Raw genomic sequence first — 23,294 nt, 5'->3', positions numbered from 1 at the left:
TAGGTGGTCTCGAACCCTGTCTCTGCTCTTCATGAGTACATTTCAATAACCCTCTGCCTTGATATTTTGTCGTAAAGATTCATTAGCTAATATACCTAAGTGCCTATCACGGTGCCTGGTTAAGGTGCCACAAGTTAAGACATACTGTTTGCAAATAGGGATTTGTGGTCGATGTCTGACTCTGTCTGCCCAGCGGTTGTGTTGAGTAGAATCACCTCACTGAGGTTGCCGAGTTTCAGATTAGCCTGACAGCGGCTAAGGCTTTCCAGGACACATGCCCCGTCTGCATCGTCTGAAGACTAAAATGATCAGTGGCATTTTCGCATAAAAGCATGATTTCAAAGGATCCAACGCAACAACAGCAAGAAACACACACAACAACTGAAGGAGACTCCCAAGGGAGAGTCCCGTTTCTGGTCACCGGAGCGATGACTCACTTTGGATAGAATTGTTTCTGCAGTTTGCTGATTGCCAAAAAGCAGCTAGCCCTGTCGTGAAAAGTAGACACAAGAGGCACTTTAGGAGACTCATGCTAACCATGAAGTCGATTCATTTCCCTGCCCCAGGATTCATTATGCTCAGTTTTTAAGGTGGGCAGGAAGCCTATGGCATATAGCACTAACACTGGGGGAATTAAAATAAATGAGCATATTTCCCCCTGAATATTGGTTTAAAGGTAGTCTAGTGTGGATTTTGTCTCTTTGGTCTGCGTTAGAGTAATTCCCCATTTCACATATTAGTTTCTGCTAATAACCTGACAAATAACAGCTGACAAAACAAAACCAAAAAAAAAAAAATTAAAAACAACAACAACACATGAGACCAGTGTTCTAAGTATACAGAAAAATTATCAGATTTAGCATCTTTGGTATTCTACAGGGTGCAACTCCTAATCCAGCTTTATTATTTCATGGTCCCTCAGAATATGTTGTAAATCTAAAAGGCCGTGATAACTGGTTTTATTCAAGTCCCAACTGTGATTCAAATTCTTACACATTAATGCCGTTTTCTGGGAAAGAAAACACAAGAGAAGAAAGCCAGATTCCGCGAGGCACAGACAGGGGGCAACAGGTCTGAGTGGATTGTAGAGAGACGGACCAAGAAACTGAAAACCTACATTCTGCCACAGAAGTTTCTTAGAAAGTGCTTCTAAGCCACAGAACAGTGGATGAGTCAACTGACTCCCATTCATCCTTTCCACCTCAGTCCAAACATCAGCTACTACCCCTCAATCCAGGCGGGCCCCTGGTATGCTCTCCCACCCTGTACAAGAATGATACTTTGTGACACATGGAAGTTATGTAAGACTGGAATTTCAGAGCCCGTCCAAGCGATGTTGGCAGAACACAAGCTCGCTCACTCACTTCTGTATTGTCTGCAACCGCCTTTGTGCCCCCGTGAGGGGAGCTGAGTAGCTGTGACGGAGACTGTAAGGGCTCCATGGGTGAACATATCTGCCCTCTCGATCTCTACGGAGAAAGCTTGCCAACCTCTATTTAAACGTTCAATTCCATGAGAATATGAATCTGTCCTGTTTAACACCACGTCTTCAGATCTTAACAAAGCACGCGAAACAAAGAAACTGCTCAGCAAATTCGTTAAGTGAGTCATGAAATAGGACTTAAGGAATAGATAGCACAGGTTCCTAGTCCTGGGCTGTCACCAACATTAAGCATAAGGAATCCTCGAACAGGGCACGATTCTTAGGCTTCTTGTCTACATCTCAGCAAGGCCAGAGGACCAGGAGAGTCTTGTGTTTGGGAGCAGATAATCAGGAGGAAACAACAACTTCCCAAGTCATAGCCACACCTGCAGCCATGGTGGTGCCTCTTCCCACCCAAAACAACAGTACTAATTTCACCATCAAAGTTACTCTAAAATGGTATCTAATGCTGTCACTGTCCTAGCTTCCTGGTTGAGGTTCCAAGCCAAATGGAAAAGAAGTGTGTGTGAGAGAGAGGAAGGGGGGGGGAGGGGGAGGGGACGTGTGGATAAAGTGTTTTAGGGAATTTTGTAGAATTTGTGTATTAGATGAAGGCTTACGTGGCTTCGTAAACGTGTGCGAGCGTTGGGCAAGGGAGGGAAAATAAGCGATCTTAAAAATCCTGTGTGGCAGAACGTCCTCTTTGAGCTTCTTGGGGTCAGGGGCCATAACGCGAATGGAGGTTTAAGTGTGAAAAGACCCCAGGTACAAAATTACGAGGAAAGGCTTTGACTCAGCAGCCTATGATACTACTTCCCTTGGATGGAGCTCTGTTTCCTACTCGTTATTCAGTCAGGAATGGTGTTCCCAAGAATTTTTGGCAGTTCTTTTGTTGTAGAGAGACTGTAACTAAAGATGACAAAGTAGAAACAGTCTTCCTTCTGAAATGGAACTCCTCCCTTACATTTAACTCTATCCGTAACTTCGTAACTTCGGCTTCTCTGCACAAATAAATGTTTGCGTCTTAACTATCTCAAAAAACTTAGGGAAGAAACTGTAGCCCTTTTACTCTTTTTTTTCCCCCTTTAATCATAAGACTTACTCTATTACAGGAATCAGATTTTCTGTTAATTTGAGCAACTTAAGTCATCTTAACATTCAGTAGAAGACCTTAATCGAAGACTGATTTTTGAAATAAATATAAACCCGTTAAATTTTTAAGTCTTTTAATCCATCTGTCTCTCTCTCTCTCTCTCTTTTTGATGTTTTATTTATTTTTGAGAGAGAGAGCTTGAGTGGGAGCAGGGGTGGGACAGAGGGAGGGGAACAGTGGATCCGAAGAGGGCTCTGTGCTGACAGCAGTGAGCCGGAGTTCCCAATGCAGGGCTCGAACTCACAAACCGTGAGATCGTGACCTGAGCTGAAGTGGGATTCTTAACCGACTGAGCCACCCAGGCGCCCCAGTCATTCAATCCAGCTTAAGTGCCAGGTATTTCTGTTTGCGTGTAGCCCCTTTATACCTCTTTTTAAGGAACTAATTTCCTTAAAGGAAATGAGGAACTCATAGAGTTCCTCATGTAAGGAACTATACACCCAACCAATAAGGCTATTTCAAACTACAATAGAAGATCCATATCTGGGTCTTGTGAAGGATTCAATAGTCACTTAAATTTAGAATGTAAAATAATAGCTAAACCAATAGGCTCTTACTCTGAGATATTCTTAAGATTATGAAGCACAAACGCATCCTTCCAGTCTTGAAGTCAGTGAAATGCACTTCGGCAGCACGAGTACCATCTAGGAGTCTGGCAAACTGTACTTCACTTGCCCTTATGAAAGACGAACTATGGTTTAGCGAGAATAAGCAACCGGTCCAAGGTCACAAGCAGTCAGATGGTCAAGCTAAGGTAAAATCCATGTCTCTCTGATGCCAGTCTCACTCGACCACTCCATCATTGTGCCTCTGGTTAGTACTGTTGATCACAAATCCACCTTGAATAGATACTCTCCTCTAATCGTATTTTAATAGATATTAAGATAGGTGACAAAATGACCTGAAATTGGTCTTAGAAATATGCATAGAAAAATTTACATGAGGCTCAAATTTTGGAGGAAAGCATGAAAGTATAGATAAGGGCACAGCCTAAGGTAGAACTGAGTTCATTTTAAGCCACACCACGTCTTTTTTTTTTTTTTTTTGATGTTTATTTTTGACAGAGAGAGAGAGTGAGTGGGGGAAGGGCAGAGAGGGAGACACCGAATCCAAAGCAGGCTCCAGGCTTTGAGCTGTCAGCACAGAGCCTGATGCAGGGCTCGAACTCACGGACTGTGAGATCATGGCCTGAGCTGAAGTCTGATGCTTAACTGACTGAGCTACCCAGGTGCCCCCAAGCTATACCACTTCTTATATCAATCGTCATGATCTAACGAGAGTCAAGTCATGCCAGATTAAAATTTTAGAAAAGATGAACCTTACTACCTTACTTCAGAGAGTAAACCTGACATTTGAGGCTGCTTTCACCCTGTGCGAATTTGTCAGTCAAGAGAAGTCAACAGAAAGTCCAAGGTGAACTTTTGGCTCATAAAACTGGTTGTAGTCCAGGGCCCATCAAGGTTGGGAACTTACCACACTCACTTTGACCTCAAAGGCTGAGCCTTCCCAGTACAAGGATAAATCAGAAACAAAGTAGCTCTCTGACTGTCTACAGCAAGGTTTTAAGAGATGAGAAAATGCTAAATCCTTAAACTGGATTAAGGTGATCCGAGACGGGTGCCTCTCAGTGACTAATAGGAATGAATGAAAATCCTTTCTGGGGAAAGATAAGATCATCTTGGTCCAAAATAATTTCTACTAATTGGTTTTCAAATACAACATTCATCGCACAATCAAAAATAACTAATCTCATGAGAAAAGAAAAGAATGCAAACAAGAATCAGTAAAATAATAAGCAGAAAGAGACGTAAAACAACTTCTGACACTAAATTATCAGGCACAGACCATAAAACAACCACGTTTATTATACAATTAAAGTTCAAATGGAAAATGTTGACATATAACTAGAAACTGAAGTGTTATAGACAAATTTTGAAAGAATCGTAAATAGAAAATAACTCAATCAATGGGCTTTACAACAGGTAAGAAACAGCTTAAAGAGAGAATTGATGAAATGGAAGGTCAATCAGAAGCTATTATCCAGAAGAAAGGATGGAAAGTCAAAAGAAAGGATAATACAGAAGAGGGAATGTTGACAGAGAATGCTATGAAAAGCCTAACATACTTTAGGTGTAATCCTAAAGAAAATGAAATAAAACATTTTAACACACATTTGTTTGGAAAACCAAAGCCAAGTAAGACAGAGAACATGCAAAAGAAACGATAATTTTCAAAGTACTGGCTGAGAATCTTTCAAGACCAATGAAAGAAATGAAATTGCACATTCAAAAAGTCTAACAAATCTCAAGTAGGAAACACAAGAAGAAATCCATGCTTAAGTACATCCAAAATTAAGGAAAGAAAGGAAGTTTAAGAAAAAAAGAAGGGGGTGGGGGAAGGACAACAGAAAGTATAAAAATAGCAAAAGAAATAAAGGAGGAAGGAAGGAAATTGAGAACGACAAAGAGAACACTTCTAGAAGTAGCCAGAGAGAAAAGACCAGTTGAGAGTTGATTTCTAACAGCAACAAATAAAGTCAAAGGTGAGAGGAATATATTAAAAGGAAAGAAATATATGAAAGAAAATAAGTGCCAATCTGGAATTCTATAGTCTTCAAGAACAGAGGTTGAAACCAAAAATAAACAAGTGGGAATACATCAAGCTAAAACGCTTCTACCCAACAAAGAAACAATCAACAAAATGAAAAGTCAATCTACTCAGTGAGAGATTTGTAAATCATATATCTGATTAGGGATTCATATCCAAAATATAGAAAGAACAAATAAAACTCAATAGCAAAAGAAGAAGAAGAAGAAGAAGAAGAAAGAAAGAAAGAAAGAAAGAAAGAAAGAAAGAAAGAAAGAAAGAAAATACAATACAAAAAAAACCCACCAATACCCCAATTTAAAAAAATGGGCAGAGAAACTAAATAAAGTTTTCCAAAGAAGACATACAAATGCCAACATACAAAAACATGCTTAACATCATTAATACCCAGGGTCATCAGGGAAATGCAAATCAAAATCACAATGAGAGGGGCACCTGGGTGGCTCAGTTGGTTGAGCATCTGACTCTCGGCTCAAGTCATGATCTCATGGATATATCCAAAGAAATTGAAATCAGGATCTTAGAAAAAGATCTGTGCTCCCATTGCAACAGCAGTCACACTCACCAAAATATGGAAACCCAAGTGTTTACTGACGGACAAATGGAAAACAATATGTAGTACACACATACAATGAAATATTTTTCAGCCATGAGAAAAGAGGAAATTCTGCTGTCTGTAACAACTTGGATAGAACTTGAGGGCCTTATGCTAAATAAGTCAGAGAAAGACAAATATTGTCTAATATCACTTACAGGTGGAACCTAAAAGACACAAACTCAGTTTTAACAGAGAGGAAAGTAATGGCTACCAGGGTTGAGGGTGGGAAAAATGGGAACATACTGGTCAAAGGGAACAAACTTCCAGTTTTAAGACTAATACGTTTGGAGATCTAATAGATTAGATTGGTGATGATGGCTGGTAATACTGTATAGCAAATAATACTTGATTGTTTTCTAAGAGAGTCATCTCGAATGTTCTCACCACAAGAAAGAAATAGTAACTATGTAAAAGGATGGAGGTGATACCTTATACTAAGGTGGTAATCATTTTGCAATTTATAAATGTTTCAAACACACTGTACACTTTTTTTTTTAAATAAGCTCTACTCCCAACATGGGGCTTAAACTCATGACCCCAAGGTCAAAGAGTCACATGCTTTACCGACTGAGCCATCCAGGTGCCCCTTCTACCTTAGATTTACATGATGTTATGTGTCAATTGTTTCTCAATAAAGCTGGGGAGAAAAAACAAACTTCCTGACCAAAACAAAACAAAACAGAAATGCAGATACATTTTGCTACCAGTAGACCTATAATCATCATCATCATCATCATCATCATCATCATCATCCCAGGGGTACCTAGGTGGCTCGGTTGGTTAAGCATCCTACTTTGGCTCAGGTCATGATCTCACAGTCCATGAGTTCGAGCCCCGAGTTGGGCTCTGTGCTGACAGCTCAGAGTCTGGAGCCTGCATTGGATTCTGTGACTCCCTCTCTCTCTGCCCCTCCTGCTCACACTCCCATCTCATTTTCTCTCTCAAAAATAAATAAACATTAAAAAAAATTCCAAAGGATGTTCTTTAGGCAGAAGGAAAATTAGAGAGAAGGTTGCAGTCATGGAAATGGATAAAAGAACAATGAAAGTAATAAATATGTGGACAAATCTAAAATGAATATTCATTACATAAACCAACAATAAGGTCTGTGGGCTTATATGTATAAATGTGTTCATGTATTCTGTGTGTGCACATATATATTCTCCATCTCTCTCTCTATCTCTACCAAGACCTGAGTATCTATGCCTAGATATTTCTATCTCTGTCTAGACCTAGGTACTAGAGATACAGATAGAGATAGAGAGGATATTAAAATTCAAAAACAATAGTGTACAATATCCTTGAAGAAATGTTCTAAGGTATTTGTTTTGCCTTGGGAGGAGGTAAGTGAGTCAATGATGATGTGTAATTTGCAGAGAAACCACTTCTAAGGCGACACAAATGATCATATTGCACCTCTGAAACTAATGTAACATTGTGTGTCACCTATACTCAAACAAACAAACAAACAAGTAAATAAATAAATAGAAAAAAGTAGAAAAACAACATACAGGGGTGCCTGGCTGGCTCAGTCGGTGGAGTATGCAACTCCTGATCTCGGGGTTCTGAGTTTGAGCCCCACCTTGGACATAGAGGTCACTTAAAAATAAAATCTTTAAAAAAACTTTTTTTCAAAAACACAATATACATAATTTAAGAGTGTTTTGGGGGCGCCCGGGTGGCTCAATCGGTTAAGCGGCTGACTTCGGCTCAGGTCATGATCTCACCATTTGTGAATTCAAGCCCCACATCAGGCTCTGTGCTGACCGCTCAGAGCCTGGAGCCTGCTTCAGATTCTGTGTGTGTTTCTCTCTCTGCACTTTCCACATTCATTCTCTCTCTCTCTCTCTCTCTCTCTCTCTCTCTCTCAAAAATAAACATTAAAATGAAAGGGTTACTAATCAGAACAGCTCAACTGCTATAACAAACTCCCTCAAAATCTCAGTAGTTTTAACAGTTACTAGTTTAACTCTGATGATATGGTCCAATGGGATTGATGGGTTTGGGACTGGGAATGTAGGGCAATGCTCCTTATATTCCTTGAAGGAGCCAAATTGTTTCATGTAACAGTCATGCTATCTTCCCCTTGTGGCCTCCAAAGTCACCACAGAATCAGGAAAAAGAATGGATGATGGAGCATAGGGAGTTTTAACAGATCCCCTCTGGGAGTGATGTACACCCCTCGTACTCATATTCCCTTAGCCAAAATTCAGTCCTGAGGTCCCAATCCGTCTATAACAAGCTTGGGAAATGTAGTTTAGCTGTGGGTCTGGAAAAAATGGGAAACTATTTCGGTAAGCACGTGATATTATCTTTGTTGCCAAAGAACAGGCAAAGGGATGGGAGGGTGGTGGTTAAGAAAAACTCATAATCTGAATTTTAAAACTTTAAGCCAATACTGTAAACATAACCACCACTTTTTAAAAATTGCGTTTTCACAAGTGTTCCTGGAAACACGTGAGACAAAAGTGAACTTTTGATCATACTGGTTTTATATTGTTATTTTGATTGTGGTCAGATAAAAATGCATGTAAATATGAAACGGTGTAATTTATCTGACTGAACACCAAGATTTTGGTCTGGCACCAGAATTTATTTTATTTTATTTTATTTTATTTTATTTTATTTTATTTTATTTTATGTTTATTTTCCTGAACCTGTTTTATCATCTGTAACATGACCAGGGTAATCCTTGCACTTTCTATCTTCAACACTATCAGGTTCAGGTGAGATATATAAAGGGGAAGCATTTTAAGATGTGGAGGGACTGTTAAAATGCACATTATTATTATCAAATCTCAAACTGACTCAGAGACATAAGCTTTTGAATTGTCCTACATAGACTCATCACAGGACATAGATTTGGGAAAGAGTTTAGAGATTATCTAGAGCAACTGTATCACTTTACAGACACAAAAATTAAGAACCAGAAAGATGAAAAGAGTGACCTCAGATTACACTGTTGGCCAATGACAGGACCAGAGCTTGAAGACCACGGTTCACATTTCAGAGGCTTCCAATGGAGGAATACTATGCTTGTAGCAAAGGATTCACTGCAATAGATACTAGAAATAAATTTTCGGGCGCCTGGGTGACTCAGTCCGACTTCAGCTCAAGTCATCATCTCAGGGTTCATGAGTTCAAGCCCCATGTCCGACTCTGTGCTGACAGCTCAGAGCCTGAAACCTGTTTCAGGTACTGTGCCTCCCTCTCTCTCTCTGTTCCTCCCCTGCTTATGCTCGCTCTCTCTCTCTCTCTCTCTGTCTCTCAAAAATAAATAAAGATTGAAAAAAAATTTTTAATAAAAAAAAAGAAAGAAGTTGCAAAAATCAATTGCTTTGGATTTTGATTTAATAAATCTGAAAGGGGGCCAGTGAGTTTGTTGGTTTTTTTTTTTTTTTAAATAAATCAAATACCATCATAGCGTAAATTAGCAGCTCAAAAGAAAGTTGAATTGGGAGCTAACAAGCCGCCTTGCAAAGTGAGAATATGGATATTACTCAAAAATTTCTCTTTGAAAAGACAACTCCTTATACTTCTGACAGAAGCAGCAGGCCAGCCCTCTACCCATCTTTCGCTGAACAGCTTAATGACAGTCAGCACATATTTAGCCAATTGACAGATTATGTGTGAAATCTGTAATTAGACAGCTAATCTTTTTTTTTTTAATATGTTATATTTCTAAGTGCTAATATGTACATTTTCAAGAGACTAAATGCTAGGTAACATCTCTGAGGATAGTTGAGTCTCTTAACTTTTTTTTCCCTAGAAGGACCAGTTCTAGAATAGTAACAGCAGACAGGGAATAGATTTGCTACTTTATGGAAAGTAAGTAACATTGTAGTGATTGAGAAGTAATACAAACAGAAAAACCAACCGAATCCTAAGCATGCACCAACGTGGGCTATACATCCTCCGTGTTTCTCCCCTGTACCTAGTTCACGCAGTTAGCAGTTAGGTCGGATCCAGGGGCCTAAAGCCTAACAAACGGGGGGGGGGGGGGGGGGGGGGGGGGGGGGGGGGGGGGGGGGGGTGGGAAATGGGACCTAGACCCTTTCTGCAGTTGTCTTGGGCAGTTAGGGAGAACAAAGGGAGATGATTAAGGAAGTCAGAATGGCTTTCTCTAGAGGGGAAGTAAGTGCTTTGAAGGTGAGTTTCCTCGTACTGAGGGGAGGACTTCAGAGTTCAAACATCCTTACCTTGGGTGCAGCATGCTGGCAAATGGCCCCCTCAGGAGGTGTGGTGGCCGGGAACCTGGAGACACAACCCTCACATTGGCCTTTCTCTGCTATTTTTTTCTAAACACCTGAGCAGAGAGCAGTTGAACCTTTTTCCTTTGACTTTTTTGTTCCTTTTTCTTTTCTTTTTCTTCCTCCCTTCCCTCCTTCCTTCCCTTCTTCCTTCCTTCTTTCCTTCCTTCCTCCCTCCCTCCCTCCTTTCCTTCTTACCCTCCTTCCTCCCTCCCTTCCCTTCTCCTTCCTCCCTTCCTTCCTCCCTTCCTTGCTCCTTCCTCCCTTCCTCCCTTCCATTTCCTCCTTCCTTCCTTCCTTCCTTCCTTCCTTCCTTCCTTCCTTCCTTCCTTCTTTCCTTCCTCCCTTCCATTCCCTCCTTCCTTCCTTCCTTCCTTCCTTCCTTCCTTCCTTCCTTCCTTCCTCCCTTCCATTCCCTCCTTCCTTCCCTCCCTCCTTCCCTCCTTCCTCCCTCCTTCCTTCCTTCCTTCCTTCCTCCTTCCTCCCTTCCTTCCTTCCCTCTCTCTTTCCTTCCCTCCCTCCTTCCTTCCCTCCTTCCTTCCCTCCCTCCTTCCTTCCCTCCTTCCTACCTCCCTTCCTTCCTTCCTTCTTTACTCCCTCCTTCCTTCCTCCCTTCCTTTTTTCCTTCCTTCCTTCCTCCCTTACATTCCCTCCTTCCCTCCCTCCCTCCCTCCCCCCTTCTTTCTCCCTCCTCTCCTTCCCTCCCTCCTTTCCTCCCTCTTTCCTTCCCTCCTTCCTCCCCTCCTTCCTCCCCTCCTTCCTCCCCTCCTTCCTCCCCTCCTTCCTCCCCTCCCTCTCTCCTTCCTCCCCCCTTCCTCCCTTCCCTCCTTCCTCCCTCCCTCCTCCTTCCTCCCTCCTCCCTCCCTTCCTGAGAGTGGAAGTAACTCTAAACCCTAACTCAGGGGTCCCCCCTGCCCCGACTTAAGAAGGCCACCAGAAAGAGCAGATGTTGTTCCCTCCACTGGAATAACTTTGACTTTTTTTTCTGCCCGGGGTTTGCAGCCACTAGTTAGCGGTGGTTGTTTTACCAGCATTCTGCCAACTCCCTGAAGGAAGAGGAGACAGTTCCTGCAGGTTCCAGCGTGGAGACTGGTGATCCCACAGAAAGAGCTCGGATTTCAGCGGACTGCCACGGTCCTTGGCCATCTGATTTCACATGGGTCTTGCTCTTAGAATTGTATCTCTGTGGAACTGAGCTTGAAGACTCTCTTTAATTTTTTTTTTCTACCCTTGGAAATTTCCTGAGAAGTTTAGGGGAAGAGAAACAAGATTTGCAATGGTGTTTACAACTCCTGACCCCGGAGAGTTGAACTGTGACTTCTAAAGCAGTAAAGGAAACCCTGGCAAGACCCTTGAGACTGGACCAGACTTATGTTAACCCAGACCACCAGGGTTCAAATCCTGCTTCTGCCATTTATGAGCTGTGAGGACTTAGACCAGCTACTCCAGCTCTGGGCTCATTTTCCTGGGGATATAATAGTACCTCTCTTGCACTGTTGTTTTAGGAGTGAATGAGGTAATACCTGGAAAGTGCTATTTAGAACAGAGCCCGGCACCTAGTATGAACTGATGGGAGGGGGCGTTCACCACCTTTGCAAATATTTTTGTTCCCTCGGAAAGGTCTCAGTGCCAAGTTGTGGACTTCAAGAAGCCAGTGTGACTGAGAGAAACCTCAGTGATACCAGTGTGAATGAGAGAATGAACTAGCTTCTTCAAATGTTTTCTCAGTAAGGTTCAGAGACTTCGGCAGAACACACGGAGTGAGAAATAAAATCCCCCTCACCTGTATGTCCCATCTACCTGTTGGGATGAGGATTAGAAGTCAGATGTAATTTGATTTAAAGAAAATGCAGATGTGAAAAAAATCGTGTATTCTGTTTATGTTTAGGCTTATGAATATATTTAGGTATTTTTAAGTATATACATGTGTAAATGTACATGTAACTATATATTTTTTTTTAATTTTTTTTTTTACATTTATTTTTGAGAGAGAGAGACAGAGTGTGAGCAGGGGAGGGGCAGAGAGAGGGAGGCACAGAATCCGAAACAGGCTCCAGGCTCTGAGCTGTCAGCACAGAGCCTGACGCGGGGCTCGAACTCAAAGACTGTGAGATCATGACCTGATCCAAAGTTGGACGCTCAACCCACTGAGCCATCCAGGCGCCTCCATATATTTTTTTTATTGTATGTGCACATGGGGATAAATACATATTTTTACAAAAAAAAAACTGTTCCATTCAAAGTGGCCATAAATCTATTATATACAGCTCTCCATTTTATCAACTGTTAGCACAGTGATGTGTATGTAGTATGTGCCATTAATTTTTGGAGTAAATGGCTTAAAAAAGTGAAAATTGTAACCAAACTGCACTGTATAAACTGTGTATGTTTTTCTACCTATGTCTTTCCTCTGCTCCCATCACTTATATCATTTACATTTCCCATCTCAAAGTCTAATAATAATGATCATAACAATAACAACAACAATAGTAATATCATGGTTAATATCATGGTTAATAGCCATGGTAATATCATGGCCAATAAAAAAGAATCAGCTCTTGATAACAGTGCAGGAAGGAGAGAGATGGCAGATGAAAATTATGTTGTATTTGTATTTCCTATCCCATGTATTGAGCAAAGAAGCCCAAAGGCAAAGCATTTAGGTTTCCCTTCCCTAAAAAGAAGCAGCAAATGACTTTAAAAACCCACCATCCTTCACACCGAGACTGGATACCCGCTCACATCTATCTTGGGGAAATACGGAAGGCACGATGAATAGACATCCTGGAGAGGTAAGCACTTCCAGGTGAGGACGCGGGAACTTAAGGTAAGTGATTTTAAGGCCACCCAGCTTACCGGTGGGAGAAAAGCAATCCAGTTCCCGGTCTCATAGACTGCAAAGCCAAAGGTCTCTTTTTATGTCAGACCGTCTTTAAAGGGGAAATTCTGAACACCAGGATACAAACTCGAAAACCTTCCAGGAATGGTCAGAATTCCTAAGTTACTCATTTCAGAATTAGTCCTCAGTGTTAATTTACATTTTCCCCCTTGCTCCCATCAGGCAAATATCTACAGTTAGTTTAAAATAACCCTATTTGTTCTCAAAAGCCCCTTAATGTTATTTGCCTGTATTAGAAGGAGCCCAGTATATTTCCTTCTAAAGAACGTTGTCCCCTGGACCTTGCCGCCCTGACCGTAGCTGATTGGACCCGAGATGGGCTCCAGCCAATGTTCCACAGTACAGCCCAAGGTTGGCCAATTCCATCAGTCCTCCCGTCGGCCTCTCTTTGTCTATCTCACTCTACATTTCAGAAGAATGTGTGTTAGCTAACAGGACCCAAGTTGAGAGACACAGACATGACCATAAGTAGAAGCCACGAGTTACTAGAAAACAGAATAGTCAAAGCAACCAGTGAGCAGAATCTGTGAATACAGAGGACGAAGATACCAGTTGGGAATCGGTTGGTAGTGAAAGCTGCAGTTGAAGAGGGGTGAAAAGCGCTGCGTCATGATGAGTTCATAACATTTAGGCAAGGGGTCAACGGGGCGGAGGGTAGGTTGCAGAGGAAGAACAAGAGACATCCTTCTAGAGAGTATTCTCTCCCGTGAGGCTTGGGTGTAGTTTCCTGCCTTCCACATTTCCCTGTATATCATTAGAGTGAATCCCCATAAACTAAATACAATAAGCTGAATGCACTGCTGTTCTTTGCACCTTGATCAAATTAAGACGCTGGCTTACAATTTTATATAACACACCGGTCTAATCAACAAGTTACTGTCACTCATGAGGTGCCTGTGAAAGACAACTGCTGAAGCAGCTTCTATCTTCAAATAATTCTCTGGCAAGTGTGGTTTCAAAAACTAAAAATTTAAAATTACATTAACATAGACAAAAAGAGCTTTAATTGGGTAACTATCAGATTCGACTATCTAAATGAATTTCCCACTCTATTAAAATAACAATGATTTAAACTTCAAAGCAAACTCAGCCTGGTTGTTTACCCTGCCACTCTAAGTACTTCTGTAAGATATCTAGATCTTTTGTTAGACATATGTTACTGAGCTTAATTTGTCTTTGTTCCTTTAAAAGTCTTGATTCACAGAGAGCGGGAATGCTTTGAATCTGCTTTCTAACACAATACCTGTACGAGGCAATACGTTATCCTGACTGTGTAGGAACGCATGGAACACACAAATGCATGCGAAGATGTTAAGAAGAGGTTAGAGGAAACTGGAATGCCAAAAAGCTCCAAGGGAATTGTGGAATATTTATGAAAATATGTGGTGCATGTTGAAATGCAGATGTCTCTGGAACTGGAAATGTAATCACAAGAATGAAAACTGTCTTTAATAAATCTTCTTAATTAAAATCTATTGTTCAGAAAAAAACAGAAATCCTCCTCCTATATTAGAGGCAGTAGCAAGAGGTGGGAAGAGTATGGATTCGTTCCGATTGCAACCACGACTTGCTACCGAGAGTTCCCGGTTACCAAAACTGTCGTTTTTGTCATTGTCGTTGTTTAAGGCGAAGGAAGTGGCATTCTGGTAGAGTGAACATAGGTTGTTTGCCATTATGGTCCCCAACGAGGTGAGAACAGAAGAGGCTTGGAGCACAAACATATATCCACTTACTGACAGGGGGAGAGAGTATGTTAGAATTACCGTCAAATTCCGTGAACTTTTTTGTTTTTGTTTTTGTGTTTTGTTTTGTTAGTTTTCAAGAACTTTCGGTGGAACCTCCTCCAGCTCAAAAGGCTCGGAATGAATTACAAGAAATTAACCTGGCCTAGACTTCTTCCCAGTATGCAAAACTCCCCTATAAGACCCAAGGGGAAGGCTTAGAAATGGAAATGGCTGCATGATTGCATTTATGAAAACTATATAAATTTCTGTTTTTATTAGTCTTCAACTGTCATTAAACTTTGAAAGCATTAGATATTTCAGCTAAACCAGTGCACTATGGCATGATTGTCATAACATGTCAATAGGATGAAGTTAACTACTTTTATAAGTGGGTGAGCTGAGACGACTTGGGCTGAGTGAAGACCCTTTGTTTACCCAAAGGAAAAGGGGGATTGAAACGGCTCACGGCTGTGTACAAGGAAATTGTAATAAGTTGCACACCTTGAATTCATTAGTTTATAGTACCTTTTCTGAGTTAGACATTGCACTAGGCAGATATAATCCCAGGCAAGGGATAGCTATCCCTGACCCCTTAGGGAGGAGTCACAAGTGACCTAACCGTATTACCCACTAACGGCTCAACTTTTGAAGAGCTTCCAGGTTTGTTTATACAGTTTTGTGACTACTTAGTTTATGACAATCTGATGAGGGGCCTCTGTTGTTTGCAGGTACCTGAAGAACAGGGGTGGATGTGAGGAACCTATTCACACGTGAGGATGCTTTTCTCCTATCATGAAGTCAGAGTCCTGGATGATGCTCTGTATATTTTGTGAGCACATGAATGCCGTGGGCTTTTGTGCCAACTTTAAAAGTGAGGCTCTGTGTGTATAAGGAGGCTGGTGAGGTAGGATGTTCTCAGTGCATCTAGTAATCTCTGCAGCCTTGCTCCTGACTGTGTGGGCCAGCATCATTGGCATTATCCGGCAGCTTGTTAGAGATGCAGAATCTGAGGCCTCACCCTGGACCCACTGACCCAGATTCTGCAATTTAATACAATTCCCCAGATGCTTAGGACATTAAAATTTGACATGCGTTGGTCTAAAAAATATATATCTTTGCCCTTTCCTGTTTGAAAGAATATATAGTTTCCATGAGATGTATAAGACTGTAAATAATTGTATATACGTACAGGACTTTTGTTATAAAAATATTAAATGAGGAATATTTATTCAAAAATAAAGAAGTGACTTTTTTTCTCTGAAAACGTATTAAATCAAAACAAACAAAAAGTTTGTATCTTGTAAATATTTTCCCCCTTCAAGAAAGTTGGACCAAATGGCAAGGCATATAGGGCAAACAGGGTTGTTGACATCACCAATCCTGTGGTTTTACAAGTACCTAATGTAAAGGGTACATGAATCAAATAATTTCCTCAAGGTACAGATAAAATCTCGGGGGAACTTAGGCAGGGGAATCTCATTGGTCCCAGACCATGGAGACCCCTTTCGAGCATCTTCTACCGAGACACTGGGGGTCTCTCAGTTGGTGGCCAGCCCTGTTGAGAAAAAAGTACGAACATTTCAAAACAACTTCATGCCAAACATGATTAACAGCAGTTTATATTTGCTACAGATTTGTTGGCCAAAAATTTCTTCTCTTCTCACTGCTGTGCTGAGAGCCAGCTGGCTGCTGTTTTTCTCCCTAGAGGTGAATGTACTACAGTGATGTAGTGATTCCCGCATGAAAACAGTCTTAGGAGGTGATATGGGATTCATCAGACCCATATGACTGGAGTGTTCTATGGCGTAGGTTGATATTTCTAAAGGATTAGGAAAAATAAGATGATTAAAATACTGTAACATATGCATCTTTTAAAGGGTAGATTTAATGTGGACATCGATACAGTGATCCTGAGAAACTAGGGCATAAATATGCATATAAAAATGACTCTTTACTAAATATAAATACCATTTAAACAGTCTGGATTATATGAATTATCAATGATACAATAATTAAGTGAAAGAATGAGAACATGCCCCAGACAAAGGAACCAGCTTGTGAATTTTTACTGCATATTAATGCATATACTGAAGAATACATGGTAGTTCAACTCCTATAAGAGGTTAGAAGGAAAGATTCACTGATCTCTAGGATTCCTCTAGCTTCAGGTTCCTTTCCATAGTATTTTTTAGTATGTTCTAGCTTATTGTAGAAAGGAAACTGAAATTTCAGAAATATTTGTGGTTTATTGTAGAATCTACATGAATTTCGTAAAGAGTTAAAAACACACAAGCATATATATATTTCACATCAAACTTCCCATTATTTCAAGCAGTATCAAAATACACATAAAAAAACAACACGGAAGACCTTTTTCTTTGGTTGCCCACATTTTCTTCATGTAAAATATTGGTAATGTTAAAATCTTAGGTTAATAATAATTCAGTGAAAAAGGACTCTAGTTGGTGGTGTTTTGACTCACGTAGATAAGACGTCTAAGTAATGAAACTTAAATCTTATCCATTCATTCAACAAATATTTATTGAGCACCTAGTTTGTGCCACGCACTGTTCAGTGAACAAAACGAAGACTCCTGTGCAGTTAGATCACAGTAATACACACCTAATTGAGATCATACAGAGTAACCACCAATTTAAAAAAAAAATACAGCAAAAGAGGAAAAATAAGTTCTCTGGGCACATTCCATGAAAAAATGGAGAATATAGAATTTCAGCAGGGGAGAAGTGATATACGATTTTATTCTGGCTTATGATATTTAAAAAACCAACCTTCAAAAATGGGGGTGGAAAATATTCAATTCAAATTAGAAACACGTGAATAAGATTTTTATGGGGCATCATTATTTTTCATGGATTAGTTACGAAACGTCACGTGAGATAATTACTAGATTATAGATAGTTATGCATGGAAAAAATGCTTATGTATGTATGGCATGTGTGTTTTCATATGCAGTAAATGCGTTCCTGCCCTTTAGTGTGTCAAAATCTGATAAATACAAATATTTAAATATTTAAAGAGTACAACTTACTTAAGAAGCACTGATATGAATTATTTTGTGAAAATTTCCAAAGTTAAATAAATTTCACTTTGCAAATTAAATAAATAACTGAAATTCTGCAACTTTGGCTTTTTGGGCGCAGACTGGTCTTAAAGCACTACAGAAACACACACATGACGATCTGAATACGTAGCCATTATAAATAAAAATCAAACTCATCGTCTGTAGGCTTGCAACTAAGTCAGACCAAATAATCAGTTTATTTGAAGGGATGATGAGAGCCATTTTTGGTTTAACTTATACATTTTCCATAAAAAAGTCTGCTTGTCATCTTAGGTTAAAAGCGTCCCAAGCACAAATATATTTATAATGTACACTGAGTGCATAGTAAGGATATGTGACTTAATTCCTATACGATAGAATAAAATAAAAGGATCCCTGAAGTTTATTCTTTTATTTGTTGTCTGTGTCCTAAAATGAGACTTTAAACAATTTAAATACCAAAATTGAAAAGATTTGGAATAAAACTTGTCCATGCAAAGCTCCAGGAAGTAAACTACATAGAATTACACAGGAAAAAGGAGAGATATGGCAAAGAGTAGGTAGGTTCTAAATTTATGGAAATGTAATTATTGCTTGCCATTCTTGATGCTTATCATACTCTATTTTTTTTCACAAATAGAAGAATAAATAATTTTTTGTTAGAAATAAGCAACATGGCAATTAAGGATTTTCATCAACCTACGCAAACAGGAGGACTTTTTCAAGGTACAGAAAATCACAGCTTGGAAGTCATTTAAACTTTAAGATCTATAAGAAAAAAATTTAAAAGGGCTAATTAAGTACTTGTTAACATTTTGCATAGGATTTTTTTTTTGGTGAGAGTTGAATCACACATCTCTAAAGAAGGTAATAAGCACTCATCTGAATTGTGTATTGAAAGCCCTCAGCTTTTTTTTTTTTTTTAGGATTGGCCTAAGGGAAAACAAAAAGCATCCTTTAGGTAACATTCCTGAAAACAAAATCTGCAAATTGAAAGAACTTGGTACCTTTACAATAATGAAAATTTAATGATGTGAGAAAAAAATGTTCCAAAGTGTGAGAAAAAGAAAATTGCTAGAAAGGACTTTTTTACAGTTGAACACATTATTGTGCATTTTGTTTTTCAATTTAATGGTTTCATTAGGGTTAGTAGGTGTCTGTTTTTCTAAATAATCTTTTTTTGTAAAATTATTTTTATGATTTGGGGGGGGCAGCAAATTAAACACTCTTGAAGGTAAGAAACTTGATCTCTTTTGTGAGTGGCAGATAGGAAGACTTAATACTGATCCCTGTCTCCTCAAATTGGTTTCAAAAAAATGTATCAGTTAATAGTTTCTTGTATTGTGAATATTATATCATGTGTATCGCCTACTCCAAGGCTAGAGTAAGCAAATCTTTAGTGGACCTGTACTGTTTCCAGGTAATTCACACCCTCCCGCCACAGATATCAATGAACTCCTTCCTTTTCATTTAAGATGTTTTATTTTCCTGGATTTTGCAATTTAAGAATCACCACACGCTCGAGCTGGTCCCCATAGTTACTTATTTGCTCCAAATAAAGGAATTAGGAGATAATACAAGGATAAACCTTCTAGAAAAATATGTTATACGTTTTGTAGAACACAGGCTTGTAAAGGGTGTGGGAAGTGGGATTGAGGAATATACTGCGTCATTCTGTATCAGCTCAAGGATGTGTGTTCTTCAGCTGCTGTTATCAGAATTAAAAAAAACAACAACAACAACCCCTCAGATTTAGTGAAATATCCTACTGATGTAAAGCCAAATACATCAATGAGTAGAAAACATTGGTATTTCTTTAAAAAAAGAAATATAACTAGATCAATGATTACTGTTTTTCCAGGGGTATGACTGGCGTAAAGGAAGATCCTAGAAGACTTGTAGAATCCTATAAAACATGATTTAAATATACGCCCTGGTGTTGTGCATCTAGCCTGGAAATGTAAAACTCTGCTTTGATTTCCTATGAGTCACTGTCCATTGATTTTGAAGTTTAATATTTCTATTATAATTTCACACCTACACTGGCACAATTTACAGGGAGAAGAAAAGCATGGCATGATATGTATATTTTATTTCTCCCCTATCTTTCACATCCTAAAACTTGTTGATTTACTTTAATTCTAAATTTTAAAATATGATTCTAGAAGTAACACTATTTCACAAGAACCATTCCTGATTCAGATGTTTTATTAATAAGGATAAATGTACTGTTCCAGAATCCAAATCATTCATTTTCAACTTGGGCAGAAGAAAGAACACAAGTAATAGGATAATAAAATATCAAAATATTTTTGCTTGTCTACAGAAAATATAAGTAAGCTTTGACATAATTTCCTACACAAAGGTGTTACAGTAGTGTATGTAAATTTTATATCTTAAGATTATTAATGGGGTTCAGATTTGCAAGGGGTGAAAAAAAAGCTGTAATGCAGAAGTTCATATAGAATGTCCAACTTGATAAAATTTGAGATTCAAATTAACAGCATCATAATATCAAATACCAAGACTTAACATTACAATTCATTAATCCATTATAATTCATTAGTCAAATGTCCCAAGGAGAGGGCAGAATGAACAATGAGTGTTTTCTGGAAATGAATTGCTAAAAATTAGTAGAGTCTAAAAAGACTTCAGAATTGGAAGCTCCAGCTGGGTTTAAAAGGATGGGGGAAGGGATATTACTCACTATTACACATTTGGAGCACCACTTTAAAAAATAACATCCAGGAATGTCTCATCAGTTCCCTCTGCATCAGGCCACTCTGACTCTATCTTAAGCATTTTTTTTTTCCTTTGTAAAAATGAGATTTAGAAACATGCACATTGGACAATCTGCATTGATGTAGGCCAGTTGGGAAAAGAACATGGTTTAGGGTAGGATTTCAAATTGTTGCACTAAATATAATAACATTTGCAGTAGTGGCACCGTTCCATAATAATTTTAAAAGATTTCATTTTACTTATTGCAAGCCATTATCTGATCATATTTGACCTACATATTAATATTTTCATTATCATTCAAGCCCTTTTTTGCTCTGTACAAACAAATTGTCAGCCCTGTTCACTGAGAGATTATTTATTTACTCTGGAAATATCTGAAATTCTTTCACCCTATCTTTTCCTCTGGGACTCTCTCCCCTCCCCCCAAAGTATTGATATTAATGTCTGGGGGAGGGGGACACATCCAACCAAAACGTGAGATAGAAAGAGGCCCCTCTAAACGGTATACTATGGGAGAAGTAGAAAAACAAAGAGGAAAAAAAAAAAAGAAAATGATAATTGTTTTCTCTAAGGCTATTATCTAATGCGAAGGCAAATAGTCAGTCTGGAAATCAGCTAACAGAAGGGGATTAGAGAGGAGATCTGAGAGTGGCTTGATTTCTAGCAGAGCTGTCTCTCCAGCCAGTGATGAGACGCAGGCAGGGCAGCCAGGAGCGCTCCAGATGGCCGGGGAAAGTGGTCGTCTTGGGTTACTGCAGGGCACTCGGGCCGCCGGAGAGCAGGCGGCCCGGGAAGGCATCATTAGGGAGCCAGCCTCACGTCCAGCCTGCACAGGAGAGGGCGAGGCTGGGAGGGAGGCCGCCCGCCCGCGCGCCCTAGCGAGCCGGGCCTGCCCATTGTTAACATATACTTGACCTCCGTGACCCCTGCACGACACAGATGTCTCCCACCTCCACTTCCCCCCCCACCCCGCCGCGGGCCCTCCCCCCTGCACCTGGTAGCGGCCGCGCCGCCGCCTCCCTCCCGAGCGGCCGCGGCGCCCGGGGCGCGGGCGCGCGCCGGGGCCGGCCTGGTGCGGGCGCTCTCTGCGCACAGCGCGCGGCGCTCCTGCTCCCCGGCGGACGCCCGGCCGCCCTGCAGATAAATGCGTCGCCTTCCTCGAGAGTGAGCGAGGGCGGGCGAGGCAGACGCAGACGCCGCCTGTGACAGTGGCAATTCCCTGCGCCCCACATCACATTTGTCTGCCACAGCAGCAACAACAGAAAAGCGGAGGGAGGGAGGGAGGCGGGAGGAGGGGAGCGGAGCTCCGCAAGTCTTGGGTTCTGCGTGGAGGCTGCGTTTGGCTGGCGTCCCCGACCCCGGGCTTTTTGCACCGCAGCTCACAGTGCGCAGCGCCGGACGGCCGCAGGCGCTCCGCCGGCGACTCCGCGGCCTCGAGGCGAGCGCGCGTGGGCGAGTGGCCGCGGACACTCTGGCCTCGCTGGGGAAGGAGCGCCGCGCCCTCGCCCCCTCGCCCCGCGGGCCGGCCGAGACGACGGGAAGTTTTATTTGCAGCTCGGAGCCCGTGGCGGATGGTGGGACTCTCCAGCCCAGTGCAGTGTAAGTGCCCGCGGGAGGGCTGGGCCGGCGGGCGGGCGGCGGGGACGGGCCCCCGGCTATTACGGTTAATTATTATTCTGATGACCGTCATCTTCATTTGGATTATTCGGCCGAGAGGCTGCAGGCTGTGCTTGTCGCTCAGCTAGGGTAGGACAACACACGGGCCGAGGGGAACATCGTGGGTGATTCCAGTAGGAGATGACACTGAACTTCACGGGTCAGCTAAGGATGCAATTTTCGCTCTTTGATTCCCCGCGCAGTCTTCTTTCACAAATATTTTTTTCTTTCCTCTCCATCATAGCGGCATGTAAGCAGGAAGATGTTGCGTAGCTCCCACCCCCCACCCCCGGACAGAACAACTGGTCAAGGTGCCCACGGTGCGTTTGGCAGGTGGCCCTGAACCAGCGTCGTGGGGGGTTTTAACTAGAAGGGAGAGGCATGTTTCGATGGTGGAAAACTTAGCTGTAAGAGCAGGAGAGGCAGAGTGTTAACTTTGAGACCCGGCTGCGACTGTGGTCCGGGTGTTTTTAGCGGCATCTGGGCGCCCTGCACCCGCCTGAGAACTTTCCCTGTTACTACTGGGCGTTTGGGGTGCTCGAGCCGGAAGCCCCCGGGTAGGGGGCGGGCGGAGTCTCCCGACCGGGCATCTCTCACCCCGGACGGGTCCGGGACTCCATCGCCGGCGATCGCTGGGCAGCGTCGCACCTGCCTTGACTTCCGCTCGGGGCCCTCGCCCTTTGGGGGGGCCCTCCTCGCATCCCCGACTCGGCCTCGCGGCTCCCGAGCGGGGCGCGGAGCTTTGTGCCGGGCGGCTGCTGCCCAGCGGAGCGCAGACGGGGAGCCGCGTCCGCGAATTCCTTTCGTTTTCCAGAAGCCGGTCTGGTGAGGCGCCCGGGTCCCGCCGCCAACCGCTCTCCGCGAACCTTAAAGGACTGGGTTGGTTGGCGCGCCCAGACCCCTCTCCCGGGGCGGACTTTGCGCTGGCCAGGACGCCTTAAGCAGAGACGGTTGTGTCGGCCCAAAGCGCTTAAGTCCATTTTTTGAACCCCCCCCCCCCTTTTTTTCCTTTCCTTTCTTTATTTTCTTTTCTTCTTCCTTTTTTTTTTTTTTTCCTTGGTAAGGGCGGTCAACCCTTGGAAAAGTTTGAGTACTGGGATGCCGGGAAGTAGGATGTGAACCAAGACTGTTACTAAAAATAGTATCCACCCCCTCCGCCCCAGGCCTTTCAGCTTGCAGGG

General features: G+C 41.7%; 1 protein-coding gene across 4 annotated transcripts in view; it reads left to right on the top strand.

Moving 5' to 3' along the window:
- Window positions 1-21,501: 21,501 nt before the first annotated feature.
- RUNX1T1 (RUNX1 partner transcriptional co-repressor 1) overlaps window positions 21,502-23,294 on the top strand; it is a 143,335-nt gene continuing 141,542 nt past the window's right edge. For 2 of the 4 annotated variants that reach the window (XM_023248600.2, XM_023248593.2), the window contains exon 1: window positions 21,510-22,056. Coding sequence is in view for 1 of the 4 variants with exons in the window: in XM_023248595.2 (XP_023104363.1) it covers window positions 22,029-22,056 (28 nt within the window). In the remaining 3 variants the exon portion in view is untranslated. Of the gene's footprint in view, window positions 22,057-23,294 lie in introns of all 4 variants that reach the window. The other 2 variants (XM_045050130.1, XM_023248595.2) reach the window with 2 other exon arrangements.

The sequence above is a fragment of the Felis catus genome, chromosome F2 (genome assembly GCF_018350175.1).
Source record: "Felis catus isolate Fca126 chromosome F2, F.catus_Fca126_mat1.0, whole genome shotgun sequence".
Taxonomy (NCBI): domain Eukaryota; kingdom Metazoa; phylum Chordata; class Mammalia; order Carnivora; family Felidae; genus Felis; species Felis catus.
The sequence above is the reverse complement of the archived record's forward strand: the minus strand, read 5'-3'. Positions and strand labels throughout refer to the sequence as shown.